Source organism: Mesoplodon densirostris, chromosome 12, assembly GCF_025265405.1.
Source record: "Mesoplodon densirostris isolate mMesDen1 chromosome 12, mMesDen1 primary haplotype, whole genome shotgun sequence".
NCBI lineage: Eukaryota > Metazoa > Chordata > Mammalia > Artiodactyla > Ziphiidae > Mesoplodon > Mesoplodon densirostris.
Window position 1 is genome coordinate 58,395,602 of NC_082672.1, and position 24,230 is coordinate 58,419,831.

The following is a 24,230-nucleotide window of genomic DNA, read 5'->3' on the forward strand; positions in this document are numbered from 1 at the left end:
CAGGGAGAGATCACTGTGACCAATGGGGAGAAGGAAACAAAGTCAGATGCAATATGGTGACAGGTCTGGATTTAACTATATTTCAACTTGTGTCGTGGGTTTGTATGAAGGTGTTACACTAACCCTGTTGTGAGGATGGTTGGTCTTGCCATATCTTACATTATAGTTTTTGACTTACTTTTTGGTTGTTGTTGTTTGTTTACATCCCTGTCTTTCCTTTTTGAAATCACAATGTGATAGTAAACCTCATTCACTATCATGTAATACTCTCACATACGAGAAGGGTAAGTCATCCCTTACCCTTGTGAGGCCATCCACTCCATAGCATGTTGGATGAAACCTACAAAATGGAGGAGAAAGAGGTTTCTAGGCAATGTTTATGTAAACCCCAAGACTTTGGGGAACTACTAAAATCACCAAATCAAATGGAGAAAACCACAAGGGGCAAACACAAATCCACTTATTAGTATGAGACTATTACATTTCCAAGGGTGCCTTAGCCTAATTTCCCAGCAGATTTTCTAAGTCTGTGAGCCCCTCACAGTATGGAATCCTCCTTATCAGCTATCTCTGCTGGGCTCTGTGGGAGCCTGAAAATGAAACAGAAAGTAGGTCTCTCTGCTGCAGAGGTTTACCCAGTGGCCAGGCAGTAACTCTGCCAGAATATAAAGAAGGTCATGCACTTCGTGTAACAGTGACTCTAGAATCCAATTAAAAAGTTTAGTATAAGACACAGTCATTCCTACTTAATCCGATCATGGTTTAATGCAATCCTTTTCTTATTTCAGTCAGCGCCTTTGGAGCCAAATCAATTGTATGTCTTTGTTTCCACGTTTTCCTCGGTAATTTGATCACCTTCAGCCGTTAAAAAACAAAAAAAAGCTCAATTGGGAAATCTGGCAACATCTTTTACGAATTGCCACATTACATAAAGTCAACAAATTCCAGAACGGCCAGCTCCAAAACTGACATGACAGAAACAAAAATTCAGTGGAAACAAAAGCAGAAAAGGGTAAGGCAGAGTTGAAGAGGGAAATTCTTGCAAAGAATCTTGACTCAGCATGAGCTGATCAAATACTGTTGATTACTTCTCTGTATACTCATTCCAACTCACTTGAAGGCCGTGCATATGTTGGTGCTGCTGTTCGCATCATGGATGCCAGTCTCCCAGTCAAAATGATAGACATAATATTGATGCATTTCTCTGAAGCTGACAGTACCTTTCATCAGTGAAGACACCTTTCATTTGCTTTGCAAGGGCATCACAGTGAGCTTCCCATATGGCACTTTGGCATTTACCTTGTGAGTGGTCATGGAATATTGCTTAAGGAAAGGCTGACAAGGCCAATGATGCAAAAATAGCCCCTTTTATTCTATTGGAATTTGTGTAATTCCAAATATGTACATGGCTATTATAAAGTTTAGAGTAGACTCAGATGGTTAATTCTGCAAATTGAATGATTTCTGACTGTCCATAATGGAATAAGAGGATTACTTTGGTCTGTGTAAATATGGGTGAGATTGACAAGCTGCAAGTCCTAGTGATGGCAAATTACCCATTTCACATAGCTTTCAGAGCCTAGGTACCTGAGGATGTCTATGGCGCTGGTACAAGTCATTAAAAAAAGAACAAAAAAAAAGTAAATTGAAAAATATGCCAAATGGCATATGTCACAGTTCCTCTTTCAATATGCCAGTCATATCTGAGAGAACAGCATGAGCTGCCCTTGAGAGGGTTACCTATGGGGTCCTTAACATGGTCTGTGAGGTGCTTCTCAAGAAAGCTTGAGCAGGGCTGAGTCCTTCCTTTATTAAAGTCACCTAAGTCAAGCTCCTCATCATACTCATTTCAGAGTCTAAGTTCTGTGCACCCACGTATTTTATTTTGTCCCACTCCACAGGGAAGCACTGAACGGCTTTACTAGGCATACACCTAACTTTGAGGATGTGTGTGTATACCAGAATACACCGCACTGGGGGAAGGGGGAGAGGTAGGGCCAGACTCTTCTTTGTGTCTGAGTTTGGAGGAGGGAAATGGAACTCAGTAATGTGATTCCCATCAGCATCTAGACCTTTAATCTATACAAATGAAATACTCAATGTAATAGAATTCTAAAAGTAAAACAAATGCTTTGTTCTCAGTGAATCTGCCATGCAGAGTTGCTCTTGGCAGTACATCAACCGTACTTGAAATGTCTTTAAGTGGGTATTTTTTTATTGTGCTTTTCATCCTAACACATCTTTTGAGCTGTTAGAGTCTCGAACAGAGAAACAGGAGCTCCTCTCCGAATGCCAGGTCTGTCTTGCTCTATGGTCTTCATTTGCTGACTTAGCAATAAAGAACTTAATGAACTTAATAAACATGCTGGCCACGCTACAATAGAGTTTAGAAGCTAAAAAGGAACAGAGTAAACGAAAATGAGTTTGGGATAGAAAGGAAAGAAATACAGCATAGGGAAGTGTTTGTAATGAAATGTATTACCGTTGCTACCAAAGTGCAACTATCACTTTGGGGAAATCAGGTGCCAAAAAGTGCCATCGAGGGTGGAAGTGAAGAAATAATACTATTTATTGAGCGTTTACTATGTTCTAGGTACTCTGCTATAAGCTTTCCACATATTTCATCTGAACCTCAGCACATCCCTGTGAATTTTAAGGAGGAAATTAAAGTCTAGACAGGTTGTCACACAGTAAGAGGCTCAAACTGTGATCTACCTGTCTTCATGATCTTCTGCTTAATTTTGGTGGATTTGTTTTTGTATTTTTTGGTGCACCAGAACATTAATATCTTAACTGGTGTATCCAAAGTATAACTCTTTTTGTATTTATTAGCTTTTTCATGTGTATATGTAGAATTTTAAAGCATTTACTGGCTTTCAAATTTTATTTAAGCCTATTTAATTTAGAGTATTTTCTTCATTGGAAACTATGCAAAAATTTTGGAGAGACTTTTTCAGTAGTTGAGATGCATACTCTGGGGTCTGATAATGTGCAAGAGAAAAGTGAATCCTTGTTTACTCTCTGCTTGTAGCCATGAAGTCTCTGTGCTGAAATGTTGCATTAAGAATGAGTTGACAAAAATGATTTGGCCGGTTTTCAGGGGTGCATGATTTTTGCTGTCAGTCTTAGGGACTGGATGGATACTCTGCTGCCCAGCAGACAGAAGTACATTTGACACAGAAGATGGTCAAGGATGGGGGCTTTACCTCCTGTCAGAGCCTAGCTTGCTCACTGTCATATCCATGTGATCTCAGGGCCAGGTGGGTCTGGGGACGCACAGCCCACAGGGGTCTTTTTCCCCAGAGAAAGGCTGTTGGGTTCCAAGTTATTAGTAGTCATTGAAGAAAACAGTCCTTTTTTAGTTGCATCCTTACCTGCTTCCTCTCCCATCTATGTGAACTATTGTGCAAAATGCCTTTGGAATAGAGTAGGTCTTGACTCTAATCTTCTAGGAACTTAGAATCCACTGGGAAAGATAAGACATAATCTCTTGAAAAATAAGATTAGAAGAGGAAAGAGATAAGCTTCTGGTTCCTTCCCCACTTCCCTCAGGAACTGGCCCTGGTGCCTTGGTCATGAGGGTAGTGACTTAGTCCTTCTGTTCATTGCTGTGTCCCCATGGCCACCACAAAGATGCTTAGTAAACACATGCTGAAGGAATGGATGGGCTTAGCAGCTGGGAAGGGCTTCCTAGAGGCGAGTGGGATCTAAGATATTTCTTTATAAGAGGGGTTTTATAAGTATGTGTTGGAGCAGAGAGAAAATCAGGAAAGTATAAGGTCAGTTTGGAGAGAACTATTTTGGATGAAGTGAGGGCTAATGAAGGAAAATTCTGAGATATTGTCAGAAAAATAGGTGGGCACCACATTTTGGCGGGCATTGAGGTTCTGACCAGGGAATGCTCAGAGCCTGTGCCATGTGTTGTCCTTGGGAGTCGATTAGAGCTTAGAGTATATAGCAAACCGGTGATGTGATCAGACTCCCCAAGCCCAGGAGACAATTCCCATGCCTACCTTCTAAATTTTTTTTTTTTTGGCCACGTGGCAGGTGGGATCTTAGTTCCCTGACCACGGATCAAACCCATGCCCCCTGCCATAGAGCGTGGAGTCTTAACCACTGGACCACCAGGGTCCTACTTTCTAAATTTTTGTTACTCACATAGGTGAATTTATTTATTTATTTATTTTTTTACTTTCACTGAGTAGATGGACTGTTTGATAAGAAGCCATTGCAATTTGTTGACATCTATCACTACACTCCAGTTAGTTGCAGTGATATTATTGGACCTGTTTTAGCTGGTTTCTATTCCTGGTCACTTGAGGAGGAACTCCTTGCCTGAATTATACTTTTGCTTTTGCCAGATCTCTCTGTAGAAGAATGGGTAGGGAAAAGGAGAAGAAGGTTAATGAATATTCGCTGAACCATGGACATCTGCCAGTCACTTTTACATATATAATTTTATCAATTTGTTACACTGAATATAGCTATCTTAATCTGAAGAGCATTGAAAATGCATGGAAAATGATTGAAAAGGTGAACCCATTAGAGAAAGGAAAAATAAGATAAGAAAAAATAAAGGAAGTCATGGAGTTTCTTGCCCAAAATGTCTGACCTGAGGACTTGTATACTTGCTAGAGGTGGTGACACATCAGACTTGGGCTCAGGGCTTTTTGACTTCATTGCAAAGAGGGAAACATGATGAATGATATGATTCACAGTGCTTGTGAGATAAAAAGAAATCAATTACTCAGGAGCAGCTCAGCTAGTTCTGGAACCTGAGAGAAAATTCTCCCACGAGTCCTCACAAAGAAGACTCTGAAACATTTTAGTCTGGCTGCCAGTGGGAAGGGGTGAGGAGTGAACTGAGACTCCCCGCTGCCTGGAAGCAGGCTGAGGTGGTAGCTGGGGGCAGGGCCAAGCTGTCATCTGTAGTCCCTCAATTCCTCAGCAATACCTTTGTAACGAACTTTCTGAGATACACTCTTTATCCCGGTCATATCACAGTCTGCAGTTATTATGTTTATTTGTTTATTATTTCTTCTCCCCAATAGATTGTAATCTGCACAAGGGCAGGGACTATAAATGCCTTATTTATCCTTTCATCTCCATATAGCACAAAGTCTGGTATATATTAGGAGCCTAATAAATATTTACTGAATGAAGGAGTAAAAAGAACTGGTGGGAAAGTGTACCCTAAGGTAACTGAATTAGTTAGCCTGTTGAAAGGGATTTTAAAAAAATATATAATTTAATTAATTAATTTGTTTATTTATTTTTGGCTGCATTTGGTCTTCATTGCTGTGCATGGGCTTTCTCTAGTTACAGCGAGCAGGGGCTACTCTTTGTTGCGGTGCACGGGCTTCTTGTTGTGGTGGCTTCTCTTGTTGTGAGCACAGGCTCTAGGCGAGCGCAGGCTTCAGTAGTTGTGGCATGTGGGCTCAGTAGTTGTGGTTTGTGGGCTCTAAAGCACAAGCTCAGTAGTTGGGGCTCACACGCTTAGTTGCTCTGTGGCATGTGGGATCTTCCTGGACCAGGGCTCGAACCCGTGTCCCCTGCATTGACAGGTAGATTCTTAACCACTGCACCACCAGGGAAGTCCCGAAAGGGATTTTTAACTAATAAGCTAGATACACTAGTTTGCTAGCCATATGAATATTTGTAATGTTTACCTAGAATGATTGATCTAGGAGCAGCTGATAGAAGACATTCTTCTTGCCAGTGATCAGATAGCATCAGATGGTCAATTGTCTATGGCGCTCACCCCACACAGAAAATTTTTAGAGTAGATTTTATAATCCATATCTTACCAGTGAGGACAAAAAAGCTCAGCGAATTTGAATTATAGATTTATTTTCTACTTATATAAAAATAATGAAAAATGTATTTTTTAGTCAAGACATCTTCATGAGCATATCATATAATTTAGCTGTGGAACCTGGGGCAGCTACATTCAGAGGCATTAGTTAAATGTTAGGCACTTCTAAAATAATCAAGGTGTTTGTGGAAACCAGTTACATGGTTAACTTTTTCTTGCTTCCTTTTTGAATATGAATGGCTGTCATTTCTGGTAAGAGAACATGTGTATCCATTTCCTGTGGTGGCCGATTAAGGGCTGTGTCTTCCCACCCTGCAGAGACACGGAATACAAAGGGCTGCAGCTCTCCCTGGATCAGATCTCAGCCTCCAAACCAGCCTTCTCCTATGCAGGCAGCTCCACTCCTGCCATGACTGACAGCAGAAAGGGGGCCAAGTCCAGGCTCTCCAGCTCAAAGTCCAAGTCCAGGACTTCCCCATATCCTCAGGTAGGTGCACGGCCATTTGGCAACTTCCTGTTTTTGTGACTTGGTTTGGTCTCACAGTAGAGCAAGTATTGAAGCTGTTTGGAATTAATTATCTGGCTTTAGTACATTTAAAACTTCTATAAATCTGGAAAGCTTTCTAAAAATATCTTCTTCCTTTAAAATAACTGTGCTAGTAAAAATTTGAAGTGATCTTGTGGTTTACTGCTTTTATACGAAGGTTGTGAGAGGCTTAGTGGCAATCAGAACCATAACTTTATTTCAAGGAGATTGGTCCTAAATTTTTTCCTCTACACTGATTAACCAGAAAGAAGTAGCCAGCATAGAAAAATATGGAAAACAAGAGCTTGATGTAGAAAATTGAATCTTAGGACAGGAACTGAAGTCAAAGGATAAATTAAGAGGTGGAGGCAAAAGATCAAGGATACATTTCACCATGAGATTTGAGCACAGATGGACTATTTATGGGGAGGAATGAAACAAAGAGGGTCTTCCAGATGGCAGGAATGGTAGAAAAAGCAACCCTCTTCTCATCTTTGCAAGGTGATGAGCTGATGAGACCCAGAGGAAGTATTCCAGAAACACTGCAAGGTACAAAGATGAGTCCTAATGCTCAGAAGGAAAAAAAAGAATGTCTTTCTTCATTAGCCACTGAGATATAGAAACTTGTCTGTGTCAAGGTGTAGGGACAACTCTCTCCTGGCCTGAAGGAAGTGGGACAGAACTGAGGATTTCCCACTCTCCATACCCTGTGACCACCTCCACCTTTAAGGGTGCCACATCCAAATTCCTGCAGTTCATTAGAGTAACTCAGGAGATGATTCCTGGGCTAATATAAAACCAAACTGAACTCGGAGGCATTTCATCAAGGTGGTCTTTATCATTTATGTTTCTAAGTATATTTTTTAAAGTAAAAATGGCAAACCAGTGGGTCCAGAAACTATTATTTTCTTACTTATTAGAGCTATATTATTCTGTTGACTTCTACAAGTGGGTACTGCTTGAGGAAATGTCATTCATTGAACTAATGGTCACTAAGAAGCTACTATTTGCTAGATTATTTTAGCAGCTTGGTGTGCGAAGGTGAGAAGATCATGGGCCCTAAGGGACTGACGTCTGGGGCCACAGAGACCAGATTTCTTTACCCTGACAAAAGGGAGGGGAGTAGATGTGTGATGTCTGGACATTTTTCAATGTACACCTTCTGTTATGAGGACTGAGCACATTACTTATAAAGTGCATTTTAGTTCAAGTCACCATGGAGGAGTTGCTTCTTTTTATTGAATATCTGAGCAGCTTTTCTTATTACTATCTTGTACCTTGGGAAAAGAGTTTTACTGTCTCTTTTTAGTACTTGAAAGAATGAATTACTCCTTTGGGTAATTCTATCCTTATATGGATAGGAGTGCTGGACACTTAGATGAAAGGAGAATTTAAATTAGGAAATACTAAGCTAAGAAGGAGTTTGTCCATTGTTATATAGAAATTAAGCCACAAAAACAAAATCTCCCCACTGGACTTGCAAAACCTCATTGCCTATGTTTTCTTTCATGCTCAGCTATTAAGTCTAAAATTTCTTTAGTTTACTCTAATTGTAGACTACCTACACATTTTTAAAAAAATGTTTTAACTGACATTAGACTGCTCCTTGTGTTTATGTGGGGAGGAGTTAATTTGAAAGTTGTACATGTTTCATAGATTTAAAAAAAGCAATACAGAAGAGTGGAAAGTAGAAAATCACCCACTGTCTCCTCCTTTTCCCTCTCCAAAATGGTGGTTTCTTCTAGAAATATTCTATGATGTATCTATAAAAATCAGTCACATGCACACACATATATCAACATAGGGTTTCTCTTGACTTTTTTGTGTTCATTTTTGTGATTAATACTTATATAAATGTAATCCTTAGAACTTTGGCCCTATGTCTCATTTGAAATCTCAGTCATGAATTAAGTTCACTTAACATTTATGTGCCTAGTAAAGGTTATTCTTTAATTATGTTTGCTATAGATAATCATAGTGCTAGGTCAATCATTGACTGAGTTTCTCGTACATGGGCTACTAATATGTAGAAATCAGAAATGGAACACAGTCTTTGCTTTCGAGGAGCCACTTGTGTAGACAGAAAAAGGAACAGTCTTTGCAGTGAAAAGGGGTCATGGGGTGAGCAGAGGGTCCTCTGGGGACACAGGGGAAAAGCGTGACATCCAGGGCAAACTCATCTGTTTCTGCTGGAAGAAAACAACTCAGTACCACCATCTTGGATTCTAAATCCTCAGAAATTTTAAAGAAAAATAATAATTTAGCTTCTCAAAAGTCTTATTTGGTCCAAATTGCCCTTATATTATTATTTTTTATTATTTTTAAAATTTACTTATTTTTTTTGGCTGTATTGGGTCTTCGTTGCTGCACGCGGACTTTCTCTAGTTGTGGTGAGCGGGGGCTACTCTTCGTTGCGGTGCGTGGGCTTCTCATTGCGGTGGCTTCTCTTGTTGTGGAGCACGGGCTCTAGGCACACGGGCTTCAGTAGTTGTGGCACACGGACTCAGTAGTTGTGGTTCGTGGGCTCTAGAGCGCAGGCTCAGTAGTTGTGGCGCATGGGCTTAGTTGCTCCGCGGCATGTGGGATCCTCCAGACCAGGGCTCGAACCCATGTCCCCCTCATTGGCAGGCGGATTCTTAACCACTGCGCCACCAGGGAAGTCCCGCCCTTATATTATTAAGGAGTACTTATTCTTCAGTTTTCTTGCATCATTGCTCTTATGTGTCTTAGACTCAGTAAATGCTAGCTGAGTGCCTACATCAGAAAGATGCTACGCTGGCCATTGTGATGAATGAGGGTGGAGGGTAGGTGTTGGGTAGAAGGTGCTAGAATATAAAGAAATGGTGTAAGAAATGCCCTTAAGTATTGCAGTACAGTTGGAATGATAAGTTATATACTAGGATAAGGAGTGTATAGAAGATGATGTATACAAAAGGCTTTAGGAGTGGTGTCAGCCTGGATGACTGGGGAGGGTGTTGACCTGGCTTTGAGGGTAGAATTCAGGTTTATGCACATAAGGGAAAGGAGAAGACACTTCAGAAAGACCAAGATTCTGAAGAGATGTAGGAACACACTGTTAGTGTGACTGGGCCTGTGGGTGAAGTGGGGTAGGGTAGGTCCCTGTGGATAAGGCCAAGGGGTTATATGTTTGGAAGCATTCATTGATTAGTGCCAATATCTACTAGGCCAAGGAGTTTAGATTTTGCTGTGTGGAAAACCAGTAAAGGTTTTGAACAGGAAATGAGAGCATTAAGGCGGCAGAAGCAAGGCACACTACTCGAGATCTCGGTTTAGTAGTCTTGATGTGAGTCTAGGAAGGTCTGAGCTAAAGTTCTCAGCTGAAGTAAAAAGCATTGTAGAGGAAGGATGAATCAAATTATTTTTATCCTTGGCTGCTTGTTCTTCTCATCATAGATGTGTTTTGATCGTTATAGATTTATTTTGAAATTATATATATATATATATATATATATGTATATATATATATATATATATATATATATATATTTTTTTTTTTTTTTGCGGTACGCAGGCCTCTCACTGTTGTGGCCTCTCCCGTTGCGGAGCACAGGCTCCGGACACGCAGGCTCAGCGGCCATGGCTCACGGGCCTAGCTGCTCCACGACATGTGGGATCTTCCCGGACCGGGGCACGATCCTGTGTCCCCCTGCATCGACAGACGGACTCCCAACCACTGCGCCACCAGGGAAGCCCCCTTGAAATTATATTTTAAAGCTTACATTTTTTAGTTAATGCCACACTTACACTGAATTTCCCTTTATATTTTAACAGACTCATAATAAATACATTTTTATTCACTGAATGGTCAAGATTTGCATGGTATTTAATTTTAAATGCTTTTGCCTCTTCTCAAAAATAAAGAGAAAATCTTTTAATTTTTGTTATTTCCATGTTTACATGTTTTTAGCATGCAAATTCTCCTCAGATTTTTCAAGAGGCCATTTCCAGAGCAAAATTGAGCTTGTACGGTAACATCTTGTGCCTTTTATTAGTTATGAAATGGTGATTTAATGATTCTATTAATATTATTTATTAGGCTCTTTGCTCTATTATGTATTAGGCATATCTAGAAATTTCTAACAGATGTTCGAAGCATGGCAAACAGCAACATTGCTTTTTAGAATTATCTAGGCACCCTTATTTGAAGACGTGAGACATGCACAAATTGTAATGCACTGCCACCACCAAGTTTGTCTGCAGTAGTAGATGAACTTTCAGGTCCCCTCCTGGTATGAGATGCCCTTGGGAATAACTTGATTATATTATAGTCACTTAATGAAAGACCGAATCACCTTTGTACCTCCATGTATTACTCAGGACAAGAGAGGTCAAAATAGAATTGTTTTGAATGGTTTTGGAAAAATTGTTGTAAGAAATATTATAGATAACTTCCAAAGATTCTGCAGCTAGCTACTGTGCTGCTGTAGAGCTATCTTACCACTATGACAGTTGTATTTTATTGTTATTGGGTTTATATTCATGAAAATAGCAACTTATTTTTTTCACGGTTCTGTTGAATTAGAAATATTGAGCTTATAGAATTTATTTTTCAGATCTTATCTCTAGCAATTGTTAGCAGCAATTGCTAGAGTCTTTTTCTCCTATTTTTATGGAACTAGTCATGGCTACTCTAATACAGTTGGAAGTTATCCTGCCATAGGTTAGCCATGTCAATCATGAATAAACTGCCTCCTGATTCCAGTTTCCTTTTAAACTTCTCCTCTTGGCATGTTTATAGTTGTTACGTTTATTAGAGACAGTGCGTGCCCTCCGGTTTTATTGCATCATTCTGCCCTCCTCTTGCTTTTTCCCTAGTCAGTAATAAGCAATACACTATATAAGCACTATAAGCACTATAAGCAATACACTATATGATTCTGTAATAACAGTGTATGCATAAAACCATGTATGCTTCTGAAACCTGAAAATATTTAATCTCTTGTTACAGATACACTGTAACACTTGCAGGTTTAACTTCACATCTGTTACCTTAAATAATCCCACAGAACCCTCTTAATTTTCACTGCCAGCAATCTGGTTTCCTTTTGGTGAAGGTAGAAACTCTCTCCCTGCAAAGGTTCTTTCTGGCCTCAAAAAAAATACATCAGTGACTGCTATGCTGACTTTTTAGGCTACAGAGAAAAGAAGGACCAAGAATTTCTCAAGTGTAGTTTTCCCTTACACATAGTAATTTTATCTCTACCAGGATAGATGTCCTTCATTTCATGTTTTATGTTACATGAAAACATGTAATCCTTGACCATTAACAACGACAAAAACTTTAATGCATCATGCAAAAAAAAAAAAAAAAAAGAGGTTATCTTCTCTGAAATTCTTACACTACAGGCTTGTTTATATTTTCTGGCCATGTCTAAACTTCAGATATCTTCGCTTCTATAGAAATATCAGGAGATAATTTAAACACAGCATAGTATGTATGTGATAAAGGCGTGTGTTGGCAGTGGTGTAGCTATGGTGGTGTGTGTTGGGGGCTCACCTGTCCTTCCAGCAGTGAACTGAAGGAGGGAGTTGGGGGCTGACAGTGAGAGAACCAATAGCCTCTAAGCTTAGAGACCTTCATGCCATGGGGAGTTTCCAGCAAGTTCAAATTTATTCCTATTTGCAAGGTTTGCAGTGAGCTGCAGGTTGGCAGTTAATAAAGCCCTGAACCCCTTGGGTGCCCCCTCAAGGACCAGACTCATGCTCCATCTCTAGCTGTGCTTTCCCCACCTCATCCATTTACCCTTCTTCTCCCATTGCCTGTGTCCCAGGAGCTCCCTCACTCTGGAGGAGTGCAGCGCATCTTAATTTTCTCTCTGCTTTGGAAAATTTTCCTCTCCAGTCTTCCCTGCTTCTCAGATTGACCTTAAAAGACCACTGATCAGTGTTTGGAGACTTGTCACAGTCCTAGCTGTCACTCAAGGTCACCTATAATTGGGTCCTAAATTACCTGCACCCTCTGATCTGGACAGACTTCTCTGCTCACTATTTGCTAAACACCTTGTCCTTTCCTGCTTCCATGCTTGTGCTTATGCATTTACTTCTGCCTGCATTGCCTCTATTTTTCAGAATTCTGACTATCTTCTAAGGCCTGGATTGAATGCTGCCTCTTTCATGAAATATAACTGAGTTATATTTCCCCTTTGTGCCTCCATTTATAATAATCTATCTTCTACTGCCTTCTAGATATGTCAGATCTCCTCTCTTGGACTATAATATCTTTGAATATAGTTAACCATGTCTATTTCATACCCACCCCCAACCTTGCCCCAGCATCTAGTATGGTGTCCTCCACATATTCACTCACTAAATGTTAATGAAATGAATGAATGGATAAGTAAATACATTAAAAAATTATGCAGATACTTAGCTGGTTGCCTATAGAGACATAAAAACTCCAAGTAGGGAAAATATTCTGCTACTATGGAATTTATAACCTATGTAAAGAGGCAAAAGATACACAAGAAAAACAACCTAAGGATGGTTTCACAAATGCAAAATCTTGCAGTACATATCAAACACCTACCTGCTGAGGGGGAATTAAATGTGGTAGAAGCTAGAGGCTCTTTCAAGAGTAAAACTTTGAATGAGCACTCTCTGGCTCACATTCTAGGGAAGAGAACTGTCCACATCCTGTCCTGAAGTGGGCTTTCTAGTCTCCATGTCTCCACTGTGATCTCCATTGCAACAATGGAGAGAGGTGACAACTGATATTAGCTCTGTGTGTGTATGTGTGTGTTTTGGGTACAAGATAATTGCCCTGACGTGAGTGTCTGTACAAGAAATGCCATTTGGCTCTGTCTTCCATCTCAGGAACCTGTCTTTGTTTATGGGCTCAGCCCTAGTTCCAGGGCCCACTTCCATGATCAGTAGACACTTTCTAGATCACTCTCTTATTCTTTTAATAATCTATGTGCATTTTTGGTGCTATACCTTTATATCTAGGAGAGATAGATTTCTTCCATAACAAAGGGAAAAGTCTTAAATTTTTGGTTTCTTTGTTTAGTTGGTTTGGTTTTTTTTTTTTTTTTTGGCTGTGTTGGGTCTTCGTTTCTGTGCCAGGGCTTTCTCTAGTTGTGGCAAGCAGGGGCCACTCTTCATCACGGTGCGCCGGCCTCTCACTGTCGTGGCCTCTCTTGTTGCGGAGCACAAGCTCCAGACACGCAGGCTCAGTAGTTGTGGCTCACGGGCCCAGTTGCTCCACGGCATGTGGGATCTTCCCAGACCAGGGCTCGAACCCGTGTCCCCTGCATTGGCAGGTGGACTCTCAACCACTGCGCCACCAGGGAAGCCCCTGGTTTGGTTTTTGACCTTTGAACACAAAAGGCCTTGTGAGGGTAATGTTCCTTCATGGTGTGTCTTGACCCTTAGCTCCTCCTCTACCTGATCCCCCCTGTCTTTGTCCTATTCCAGGCTCTTCAGAACAGGACATCACATTTAGACTGCTTCATCCCTCCTTATTGTCCTTTCAGTCTCTGAGCATTCCTGCCAGAGTAAGCTTCCTGAAATATCATTTACATCGTGGACCTCCCACCCCAAGCCCTACTTAAAAACCTAAAGTGTTGGTTATAGTATGAAGTCTGATCTCCACAATCGGCCCAGGCTATGTCTTTGCCTCTTCCAGCCACCTCTAGCCCCACCACATCAATTCTCCATTCTAGCTGTGTACTCGCCCTAAGGACACCTTTCCTGTTGAGCTTCTTAAATCCTACCCACCCACCAAAGCACAGCTGCAGCCCACCTCTCATCCCCCCCAGATCCCTAGCTATAAGGCATAATTCATGTTAAACACATCTCTGTTTCATAATGTAGGATGGTTTGGATCTAGTGGAGAGTTAGTGTCCAAAACGACACTGAGCAGTGGGCAAAGCAGCTGTGCTAAATCAGATGGAACGCCTCTGCTTCTGGCTTAATGGAAATGAAGGCTGGAATTTGTGATTCTGCTCTGCAGCTGAACAGAAGAGAAGGGGGGAATGGCTGAATCCACCATCAAAATGTGCCTGGGGAAATTTATTTTAACAAAACCTATAAAATCAAATTTTATTAAAACTAAATAGTGAAATTAAAGAGAGCAATGCCTTATTTGACAGTGCTTGGTGGGATCTGACCCACTCATAATGGGTACTTTGTAGTGTTAAGGAAGTTGGATTTGGATATCTTTGTCTAAGAAATTGAGATTTCTTGGGCTTCCCTGGTGGCGCAGTGGTTGAGAGTCAGCCTGCTGATGCAGGGGACACGGGTTCGTGCCCCGGTCTGGGAAGATCCCACATGCCACGGAGTGGCTAGGCCCGTGAGCCATGGCTGCTGAGCCTGTACGTCCAAAGCCTGTGCTCTGCAACGGGAGAGGCCACAACAGTGAGAGGCCTGTGTACCGCAAAAAAAAAAAAAAAAGAAAGAAAGAAATTGAGATTTCTTTAGTTCTTCCATCTTTCACAGATTTTTAGGAAACTTCTTTAAGCATATTGTAGCGCACTGAATTGTTTTCCTGGAAGGTCAAGGTCTGGATGTATATTATTTAATAGATAGCTTATGCTCTTTTAGTTTTCCTTATTATTTTACTGTGCTTGGCTTAGAAGATGAGAAGGTAGATCCATCCTCTTCCATTTACAGACACCAGTTTGAAATTGATTAACTCAGTAGAGGGCCTTTGAGCTTCAATTTCTTTTTACAAAATTACAGATCTGATAGATCTCCTCTTTTAGTATGCAGAAGGCCGGTAATATATCTGCCAATCTGTTGGCCCAGTTTTAGGACACTGCCAAGAGCAGCTTGGGCAGCCGTCCTTTGTCCAAACTCAGAATAAACCAATGGAAGGCCAAATAAAGCAGCAGTAAGGGGTTGGAGCAGGTGGCACCACCTGTATCCATCTAATTCAAGCCCATCTAATCTGCCACTTATATGTGAAAAATCAGAGTGAGTCAGAGTATCAGTGAAACGATGGATGTGGTTCTGGCTTATGCTCAAAGCCCATCATGGAAGAAGATTACCATTAAAACTAGTGCTACTGGTCCTGGAAACTAAGGATTTATCCAATGGGCTAGAGCCATTTCTGTATTACCTATGCAAGTTGAGATATTCTTGATCATTTACAGCTGTGTGTGCCAGGACATAAAGGGCCTAATTAAATGTTTATTACCTGTTTAAAATCTTCAGTGCAATGAAGATGCCTGCCAGCCATTAGGACTTTACCTTCGGATTTATAAGAGGATGTGGATTGTGGATTTCATGGTTGGGAACAGCTCTCTCCATATGGAACCCTATAGGAGAGTCCTTATAGAGTTACACTGGAGGAAAACTGGCCTCTGGTTCCGAGTGCTGATTCCCTTCCAGCTGCATGTCACCCTGACAACCAATGAGATGTCGACTATGCTTACTTTTCTGTGAGAAAAATGAGTGAACCAAATCCCAGGAACATTTTTGTAACTGTGTGGGGGTGGATTAAGAGAAGCCCTAAGACATTTCAAACCACATTTGAGGCATATTAAAAAACTTCTCATGTTTCTACTTCATGAAATATATCAGGAACTTACAGGTATGAAAGATTTCTCAGCAGAATATTCTTTGAGCTAAAAATAACTAAAATGTTGATTAAAGGTAAAAACAGCATCACAATAAATAACAGATTATACTATAAGTGGAGCAAATCATAACAATAATGAGTGAAAATCTTGTGAACCATTCTTAAAAATTGATTTTGAGAAGATGACAATTTATACCATTTTCTAAAATGAGGGGAGAAATGGCCAAAATATTTAAAATTTTTAATAATTGAATTTTGAGTCAGTATTTGCTTTCTAATTATTTACAGTGTAACTGGAAATATTTATTGCTCAGTTCCTCTAGTGAAGCCATCCTTGACTCTGGAATGTGACTCAAGATTGATATTTTTTTCTTTTAAATTGCATTTTCTTGAAGGTTTCCTTCCCTACAATTTCTAGATAGTAAAATTTTTCAAGTTAGAAATGGAATCTATTATTTGACTGCTGTTGAGTTACAGTATCACAGGCAAATGTTTTCAGTTGGCCTCCCAGTTTAGCAAAATAACTTGCATAATTGTCATTTTAAAATGCATTTGATTTTGACATTAGTTTTTCTCTTACCCTTATGTTTATCGTTGAGAAGACCCCCGGCAATTTCCAATGTGTGTAAGCCAAAGCCGTTCTTTACAGTAAACACGACTCCTGTTCAAGGGAAGCATCCCCAGCAGTGGGGGTTATTTTAATGGACATGCTGTATTACTTTAATCTAACCCTTTTACCATCTGTTCTTCCCATAACAGTGAATGAAAAAAAAAAAGGACATATTTTATGTTTCAGGGTTACATTAGTAAAAAGTAAGATAAAAGTGATTTAAAAGCATGCATATGTTCTTAGTACAATGTAGTCTGCATCTGTGATGTTTTTTCTCATGGTTCAGATACAAATCAAGAGGAAAGCTGCTCATGCCTGATAGAGTGAAAGTTTTTCATGGGAAACAGGACTTTACCATAAGAGGGTCTCTCTCTATATTTTACAGCTAAAAATGATAAAAAAAAAAAACCAAAAACCTCAGTGAGCTGCCAGAATAAAAATAGATACCTGTAGCATCTATTGTTGGAACATCTGGTGTTTTTCCTGAGTTAGCTTGCTGCCGCCACATCCAGATGAATGCAGAACACCTGTCTGGAACATGCTCTTGAGGCAGGAATGAATCTCATGACTGTTTTCAAAAGGGGAATATCTGTGTTGTAATTGTGGTGGAAGAACGCTTCAGTGCTATGAGGACGTAACCGAGGCTGTGTGGTGTTGGTCTACTGGAGTGTAGAGGTTGGAGAAAACCCCCTTTGTAAGAACATGCTTGGGGACCTGGGATCCATTCCTGCATAGAGGTAGGACACTGCTGTCTTTGTTCTCTAGGTACCTAAGTCTAGATGAGTCCAGGATTCTGGAAGGAGTAAGGGCTCTGGAATTGCATCTCTCCTCTTAAACTTCCTAATCATGTGAACTTGGGCAGTTCTGTTTTCTGTTTTTTTTTTTTTTTTGAGCTTCATTTGCTGCATCAGTAAAGGGATTAATGATACTTTTAAGATGTTGTCTTAAGATAAGATAAAATAATGTCTGTGGGATCTCAGTATAGTGACCAGAGCATAGCAAGTATTTGATGATGGTAGCTACTGTTATTGTCATGGGCATTAGTTAGCATAGGCAAATCATATGGTAAATTGCCTCTTAGCCATAGTTCATTTTCCCTTCCCAAGCAGCTACAGTGTTAAAAGAGAGTGATAGCTCCCTTCTTTGAACTCCTAAACGGTACTGTTTTTTTCTTCATTCAGGCCCTTGCCATTTTTCAACTTGTTTTAATGTTATGTTCTGTGGGTTATTTATACCCCTCCTAATATGAACACCTTGACGGTGGGGCTGTATTTCTCACATCACTTGGCACACTGTCTTGCAAATACTAGGTACTCAATAAATATTAGAATGAATCATAGAATGAATTATTATAACCAGTTCCCATTGAATGCATATAAAACCCCAGCTGATGGCTCAGACTTTTAACCGGATGAGGTATCAGTCTCTTCTAGAAAGAATGATTCTTTCATGAGCCCTGAATCTCAGAGAGGAGCTGGGGGATGTGGCTGGCGTCTGACATCCATTTCTGGCAGGCATCCAAGCTCTTTGCCGGTCAGCATTAGCCCACCTTTGGTGGGTGGCATTTGGTTTCATAGTTATTAGAACCAGGGCATCCTTCGTCTAACTCTCTTTCTTTTTTTTTTTGGCCGTGCGTCATGTGGGATCTTAGTTCCCTGACCAGGATGGAACCCGCGCCCCCCGCAGTGGAAGTGCAGAGTCTTAACCACTGGACTGCCAGGGAAGTCCCCTGACTCATTTTTAAATTTACCAACGTGAAAGCCTGTTTTGAAAATTAAACTTTAAATAAGAAATAGGGGTAAATTAAAGTGCAAAGTATTCATAATAGTAACAACTTTTCTACGAAAGAGAAACAGAGGTTTCCGCAAAATTAACCAAACATTAGTTTCAGTGAACTTTCTTTGTTGATGTAACCTAATTCAAATAGGGAATCGAATCATTCAGTTTCTTAGCTTTAAACAGAGGAGGAAGTGTTGTTACCTTTTCAAAGGAAGAAGAGCAGATATTCTATAGCTCCTAAAATGGGATTTTGTTTTACCTGAAAATAGTCTAGATATCAACAATTGCTGGGAGAACCAACCACAGGTTCCAGCTAGCTAATCGATCATGAGTGTCACTCTTTCTCCACCCTTAAAACAGATCTGTGGGCTTTTAGTCAAAGTTTAAGTGATAAGAATCGTTGGTACCAAAGAGCAGTTCGACTTTGAAAATCAGAGCATTTGGAAGAAAAGACCCTAATGTTTAAGTGATTGGCCAGTGGCCTGATTTCTTTTTGCAGCTGGGATGTTGATTTCTTTTTAAAAATTTTTATATTGAAGTATAGTTGATTCACAACATTGTGTTGGTTTCAGATGTACAGCAACTGTGATTCAGTTATATGTATATATAATATATTTCAGATTATTTCCATTATCGTTTGTGATAAGATTTTGAATATAGTTCCCTGTGCTATACAGTAAATCCTTGTTGCTTATCTATTTTATGTATAGTAGTTTATATCTGTTAATCCCATACTCCTAATTTATCCCCCCCCCTTTCCCTTTGGTAACCATAAGTTTGTTTTTTAAGTCTGTGAGTCTGTTTCTGTTTTGTATATAGATTCATTTGCATTATTTTTTAGATTCCACATACAGGTGATATCATATAATATTTGTCTGAGTTGCTTCACTTAATATGATACTTTCTTGGTCCATCCATGTTGCTGTAAATGGCAATATTTCATTCTTATGACTGAGTAGTATTCCATTGTAAATATACACCACATCTTAAACAGATCATCTGTTGATGGGCACTTGGGTTGTTTCCATGTCTTGGCCTATTGTAAATAATGCTGCCATGAACATTGGGGTGCAAGTATCTTTTCAAATTAAAGTTTTTATTTTTCCCAGATGTATACTCAGGAGTGGAATTGCTGGATCATATGGTAGTTCTATTTTTCATTTTTTAAGGGACCTCCATACCGTTTTCCATAGTAGCTGCACCAATTTACATTCCCACCAACAGTGCACAAGGGTTCCCTTTTCTTCACAAGAGATGTGGATTTCTTTATCCTTTAACATACATGTTTTATCTCTGGCATGCCTGTAGGATGGGACTGAAAATATGGCCTCTAGATCAGCGGTCCCCAACCTCTTTGGCACCAGGGACCGGTTTCGTGGAAGACAGTTTTTCTGCGGACGGAGGGTGCCTGGGGGCGGGGCATGGTTCAGGCAGTAACACACACGAGCGATGGGGAGCGTCAGGTGAAGCTTCACTCACCCGCCCGCCGCTCACCTCCTGCTGTGCGGCCGGTTCCTAACAGGCCTTGGACTGGTACTGGTCCGCGGCCTGGGGGTTGGGGACCCCTGCTCTAGATAGTACAGTCTAGGGAAAAAAATCATTTTTACAAGATGGTGATATAACTATTCCTGTCTACCAAAGTGAAAGTCGTTAATCAAGGACCTTTACATGATACATACATATCTGTAACATTTGCATTTTTAAGAGTACTTTGATACATATTATTTATTTGATCTTCCCTGTAATCATATAATGCAGGTAGTCTGTTCCTATTCTGCCGATGGAAAACTCAAAGCCCACAGGAGGTGATCTTTTGTACAAGTCGTATTGGATGATAATAGATCAGGGTCCTCCCATATTTGAGTTCAGTGCGGTTTCTACTGGAATCCCTAGTTGATAACTTAAAATTACATTTTTTATGCACAAAATATTAATCATCATTAATGAAAACAAAGATATTTAATTAAATTATAGCTTTATCAGAGCATGTCTCTATTTCTTCAGAAAAAAAGTTTTTAAAAAAATAGCCTTTTCCCTAATCATTCTATAAAAATAAGATATGTTTGCTATGTAGGATTTTTTATTTTAAAACACTTACTTTGAGGGAATTCCCTGGCATTGCAGTGGTTGGGACTTGGTGCTTTCACTGCCAGGGCCAGGTTCCATCCCTGGTTGGGGAACTAAGATCCTGCAAGTCGTGTGGCACGGCCAAAAAAAAAAAAAAAAAAAAAAAAAAGATTTTATTCATAAAGAAAAGTTGCAAGAACAATAAAGTATTTTTGCCTACTAAACCTAGGTTCATCAGGGCTTAACATTTTGCCATATTTGCTTTATCATATTCTCTGTGTCTTTTCCCATCTGCCCTCATTATTTATTTCTTCTGAACCATCTTATAATAGGTTCCATATATGATACCTCTTTAACGACACCTTACTACTTCAACGTATATTGCCTGGTGTAATGGTTTCTTAGGAGCGGGAAACTGCCGTTTTTGTTAGCGGTTGCCAAATTCCCCTCCATAGCGGCTGTATCAGTTTACATTTCCACCACCGATGCATGGGAGGGAGTACCTCGTTCTCTACACTCTGCCAAACAATATGTTGTCGAGCTTTTGAACTTGTGTTAATCTGATGGTTAAGAAATAGTATCTCAGTGTTCTAATTTGCATTTATCTTATTCAAAAGTTAAACATCTTTTCATATGTTTCAGGCTATTTTAATATTTTTTGTGAATAGTCTATGTCTTTTGACCATTTTTCCTTGTGCTTTCTTTTAGTTTCTTTTGTTATTTTTCTAGCTTTTGAATTGAGAATTGAATTTAGTTTTATTCTTTCATTTTTACTGATTTAGGTATCTAAAGCTATATATCCCATAAGTCCAGATATATAGTATTTTCATTATCCTTTTCCTGGAAATTCTGTAGTTTATGGTTTATTTGGCTAGTTTCCCCAGGAGTTAACAGTTTTGGTTTTTTCAGGTGGAAGGGTTTTTTTTATTGTTTTTTTAATTGTTCTTAATTTCTATTTGTTATTCATTGTGGTCAGAGAGTGTTGTTTATAATATTTCTACTTGGTGAAATTTACTGAAATTTTCTTTGTAACCTAATATTTGATCAATTTTGATGATTAGTCATGTATGCTGAGGTTTATTCTTTATTATATGTAAAGTTTGATATATAGCCATAACATTTATGATTTTGTTTTTTAAGTCTTCTGTAGCTTTTCTTGTTTTCTTGGTTTTTTTTTTTAACCTACTTTATTTGTCTTATACTGAGAGTGGTGTCTTAGTCTCTTATTATTAGGATACTTCTCCTTGTATCTCCTATAGTTTCAGCTTTATGTAGGTGGTATCACCATGCTATTTGATGCATAGACAGAAAGACAGAAAAAAAAGAAGAAAGTTTTTAAGCAAGAGAATGACATGATTAGATGAGAGTTTCAGAAAGATCTCTGAGGTGGTTAGGTTCTGGGAAGCCCCAACACCAAGCCAGGTTGGAGGTTCATGGGGTTCATTTGTTTTTCCTCTGTCAGGAAGACATCAGCATCAGAAGGACAGAAAGCAGCTTGGTGGTTTCTAGGTGCTGGAGAAAATGGGGAGTTATTGTTTAACGAGAGTCAGTTTTACAAGATAAAGAGTTTTGGAGATGGGTGGTGGTGACGGTTGCACAGGAATGTGGACATACTTAATGCCACAAAAATGGGTAAGATTGAAAGTTTTATGTTATGTGTATTTTACCACAATTAAAAATAATCTTAAAAAGAAAGGGAACAGTTAAAGAGGATCTGGAAGTGGGAAAACATGTTGTCATAGACATTCATGTGTAGGTTTTGGGGTTTTTTAAAATAAATTTATTTATTTATTTATTTATTTATTTATTTATTTTTGGCTGTGTTGGGTCTTTGTTGCTGCCCGTGGGCTTTCTCTAGTTGCGGCCAGCGGGGGCTACTCTTCGTTGCAGTGCGTGAGCTCCTCGCTGTAGTGGCTTCTCGTTGCAGAGCACAGGCTCTAGATGCGCAGGCTTCAGTAGGTGTGGCACGCGGGCTCAGTAGTTGTGGCGCACGGGCTTCGTTGCTCTGCAGCATGTGGGATCTTCCCGGACCAGGGCTCAAATCCGTGTCCCCTGCATTGGCAGGCGGATTCTTAACCACTGCACCACCAGGGAAGTCCCTATAGGTTTTTATATGAATATAATTTTCATTTTTCTGGAAAAAGTGTCCAGGATTGCATACAGTAAGTGCACATTTAGGTTTTTTAGAAAGTGCTAAGCTGTTTTCCAGAGGGGCTATACCATTTTACGTTCCTACCAGCAACACATGAGCGAGCCAGTTTTCCTTCATCATTGTCAGCACTTGGTATTGTCACTATTTTTTTTTTTTTTTTTTTTTGCGGTACGCGGGCCTCTCACTGTTGTGGCCTTTCCTGTTGCGGAGCACAGGCTCCAGATGCGCAGGCTCAGCGGCCATGGCTCACAGGCCCAGCTGCTCTGCGGCATGTGGGATCTTCCCAGACCGGGGCACGAACCCGTGTCCCCTGCATCGGCAGGCGGACTCTCAACCACTGCACCACCAGGGAAGCCCTGTCACTATTTTTTATTTTAGCCAGTTTAATAGGTATGTGGTGATATTTCACTGTGGTTTGAATTTTCCATTTCCCTAATTGCTAATGATGTTGAGCATTTTTTCATGTGGTTATTTGTCATCTCTTTACCTATTGAGTGAAATGTGTCTTCATGTCTTGGGCACATTTTAGTTTTTTATTGTTGAGTTTTGGGAGTTCTTTGTACATTCTAGATGCTAGTCTTCTTTTATGGAAATGACACTTGTCTGAGGCTGCCACTTTGGATTTTCCTTGATTTTGAGTCCCTTTCCTGTGGCCAGTACTGAGTTCCAGTAAATACTGACTTGACTTCATATTTTGGCATTTACTTGTGCTTTTCTTTCAGAGGATGACTGTCTTCATTTTGCCTATGTCCTAATCTCTCTCTCTCTCTCTCTCTCTCTCTCTCTCTCTCTCTCTCTCTCTCTCTCTCTCTTTCACATAGTCTCTTAAACATATCAGTACCCTACTCTCTGTATCCACAGGCTCATAGCAGCTGCTGTTGGACTTTCTTTTTTTTTTTTTTTAAACTTATAAGTAATTTGAACTTTGGCATATTCCCTGCCTCCTAGTAATGCTGATAACATGGATCACGTGTGATTTAATCAGTGCTCTGTGATGAACTTATAGTTTCTTGGGGGAAGATGTGTGAAGAGATTCAGAGTCAAATGGATGCCATTATCCTTCCTGCTCAGAAGCCTCTAGAATGGAATGATTTATTGACCAAAAGACCTCATAATCCCTATAAAACTTGTGTCATAATGGGATACTTGGGGGAAAATTGACATTATAGTAAAATTATAACTGACATCATAACCTTTCTCTTATAATCATGACAATAAAAATTCTTGGTCTTGGATTATAGTTCTAATTATCTACTTTAAATAAGTGCAATATAGGAACAGGCATAGGGATCATATGTTTCAACACTAGAAAGGATAACAATAATTATATCATATAGAATATTAGAGCTGAAAGAAAAGTTCAAGAAAGACTAATCTAACCCTCTATGTCATTCTACAGCTGAGGCTAAGAAAGGTAAAGCAATTTTCCTGAGGTTTCCCTGAGAGTTACTAGCGAGGATGGCCCTGGAACCAAGTCCTCTTGGCTTCCTGTCCCTCATGCCTCTTCCATTAAATGGTCCCAACTCTGGTTCAGGCTTTGGTAGATTAAGTATCATCATGACCATTTTCCTGTTGGGACAAAAGAAATTAAATCACTTGCCCACGACTGTACATGTCATTAAGTAGCAAACACAGGTGCAAGGGAGACCGGGAGGCTTCGCGTGCAGCATTCATTCACACGCTGCATATATTGCCTGGCTGCCTTCCTCCCTTTCTGCCTTCTCTCATTTCTCAAATACT

General features: G+C 39.9%; 1 protein-coding gene across 2 annotated transcripts in view; it reads left to right on the plus strand.

The window, feature by feature from the left end:
• Positions 1-24,230, plus strand: part of SIM1 (SIM bHLH transcription factor 1) — a 67,517-nt gene that overhangs the window by 35,915 nt on the left and 7,372 nt on the right. For both annotated transcript variants that reach the window (XM_060114634.1, XM_060114633.1), the window contains one exon: positions 6,134-6,302. In XM_060114634.1, the coding sequence (XP_059970617.1) occupies positions 6,134-6,302 (169 nt within the window). The remainder of the gene's footprint in view (positions 1-6,133; positions 6,303-24,230) is intronic.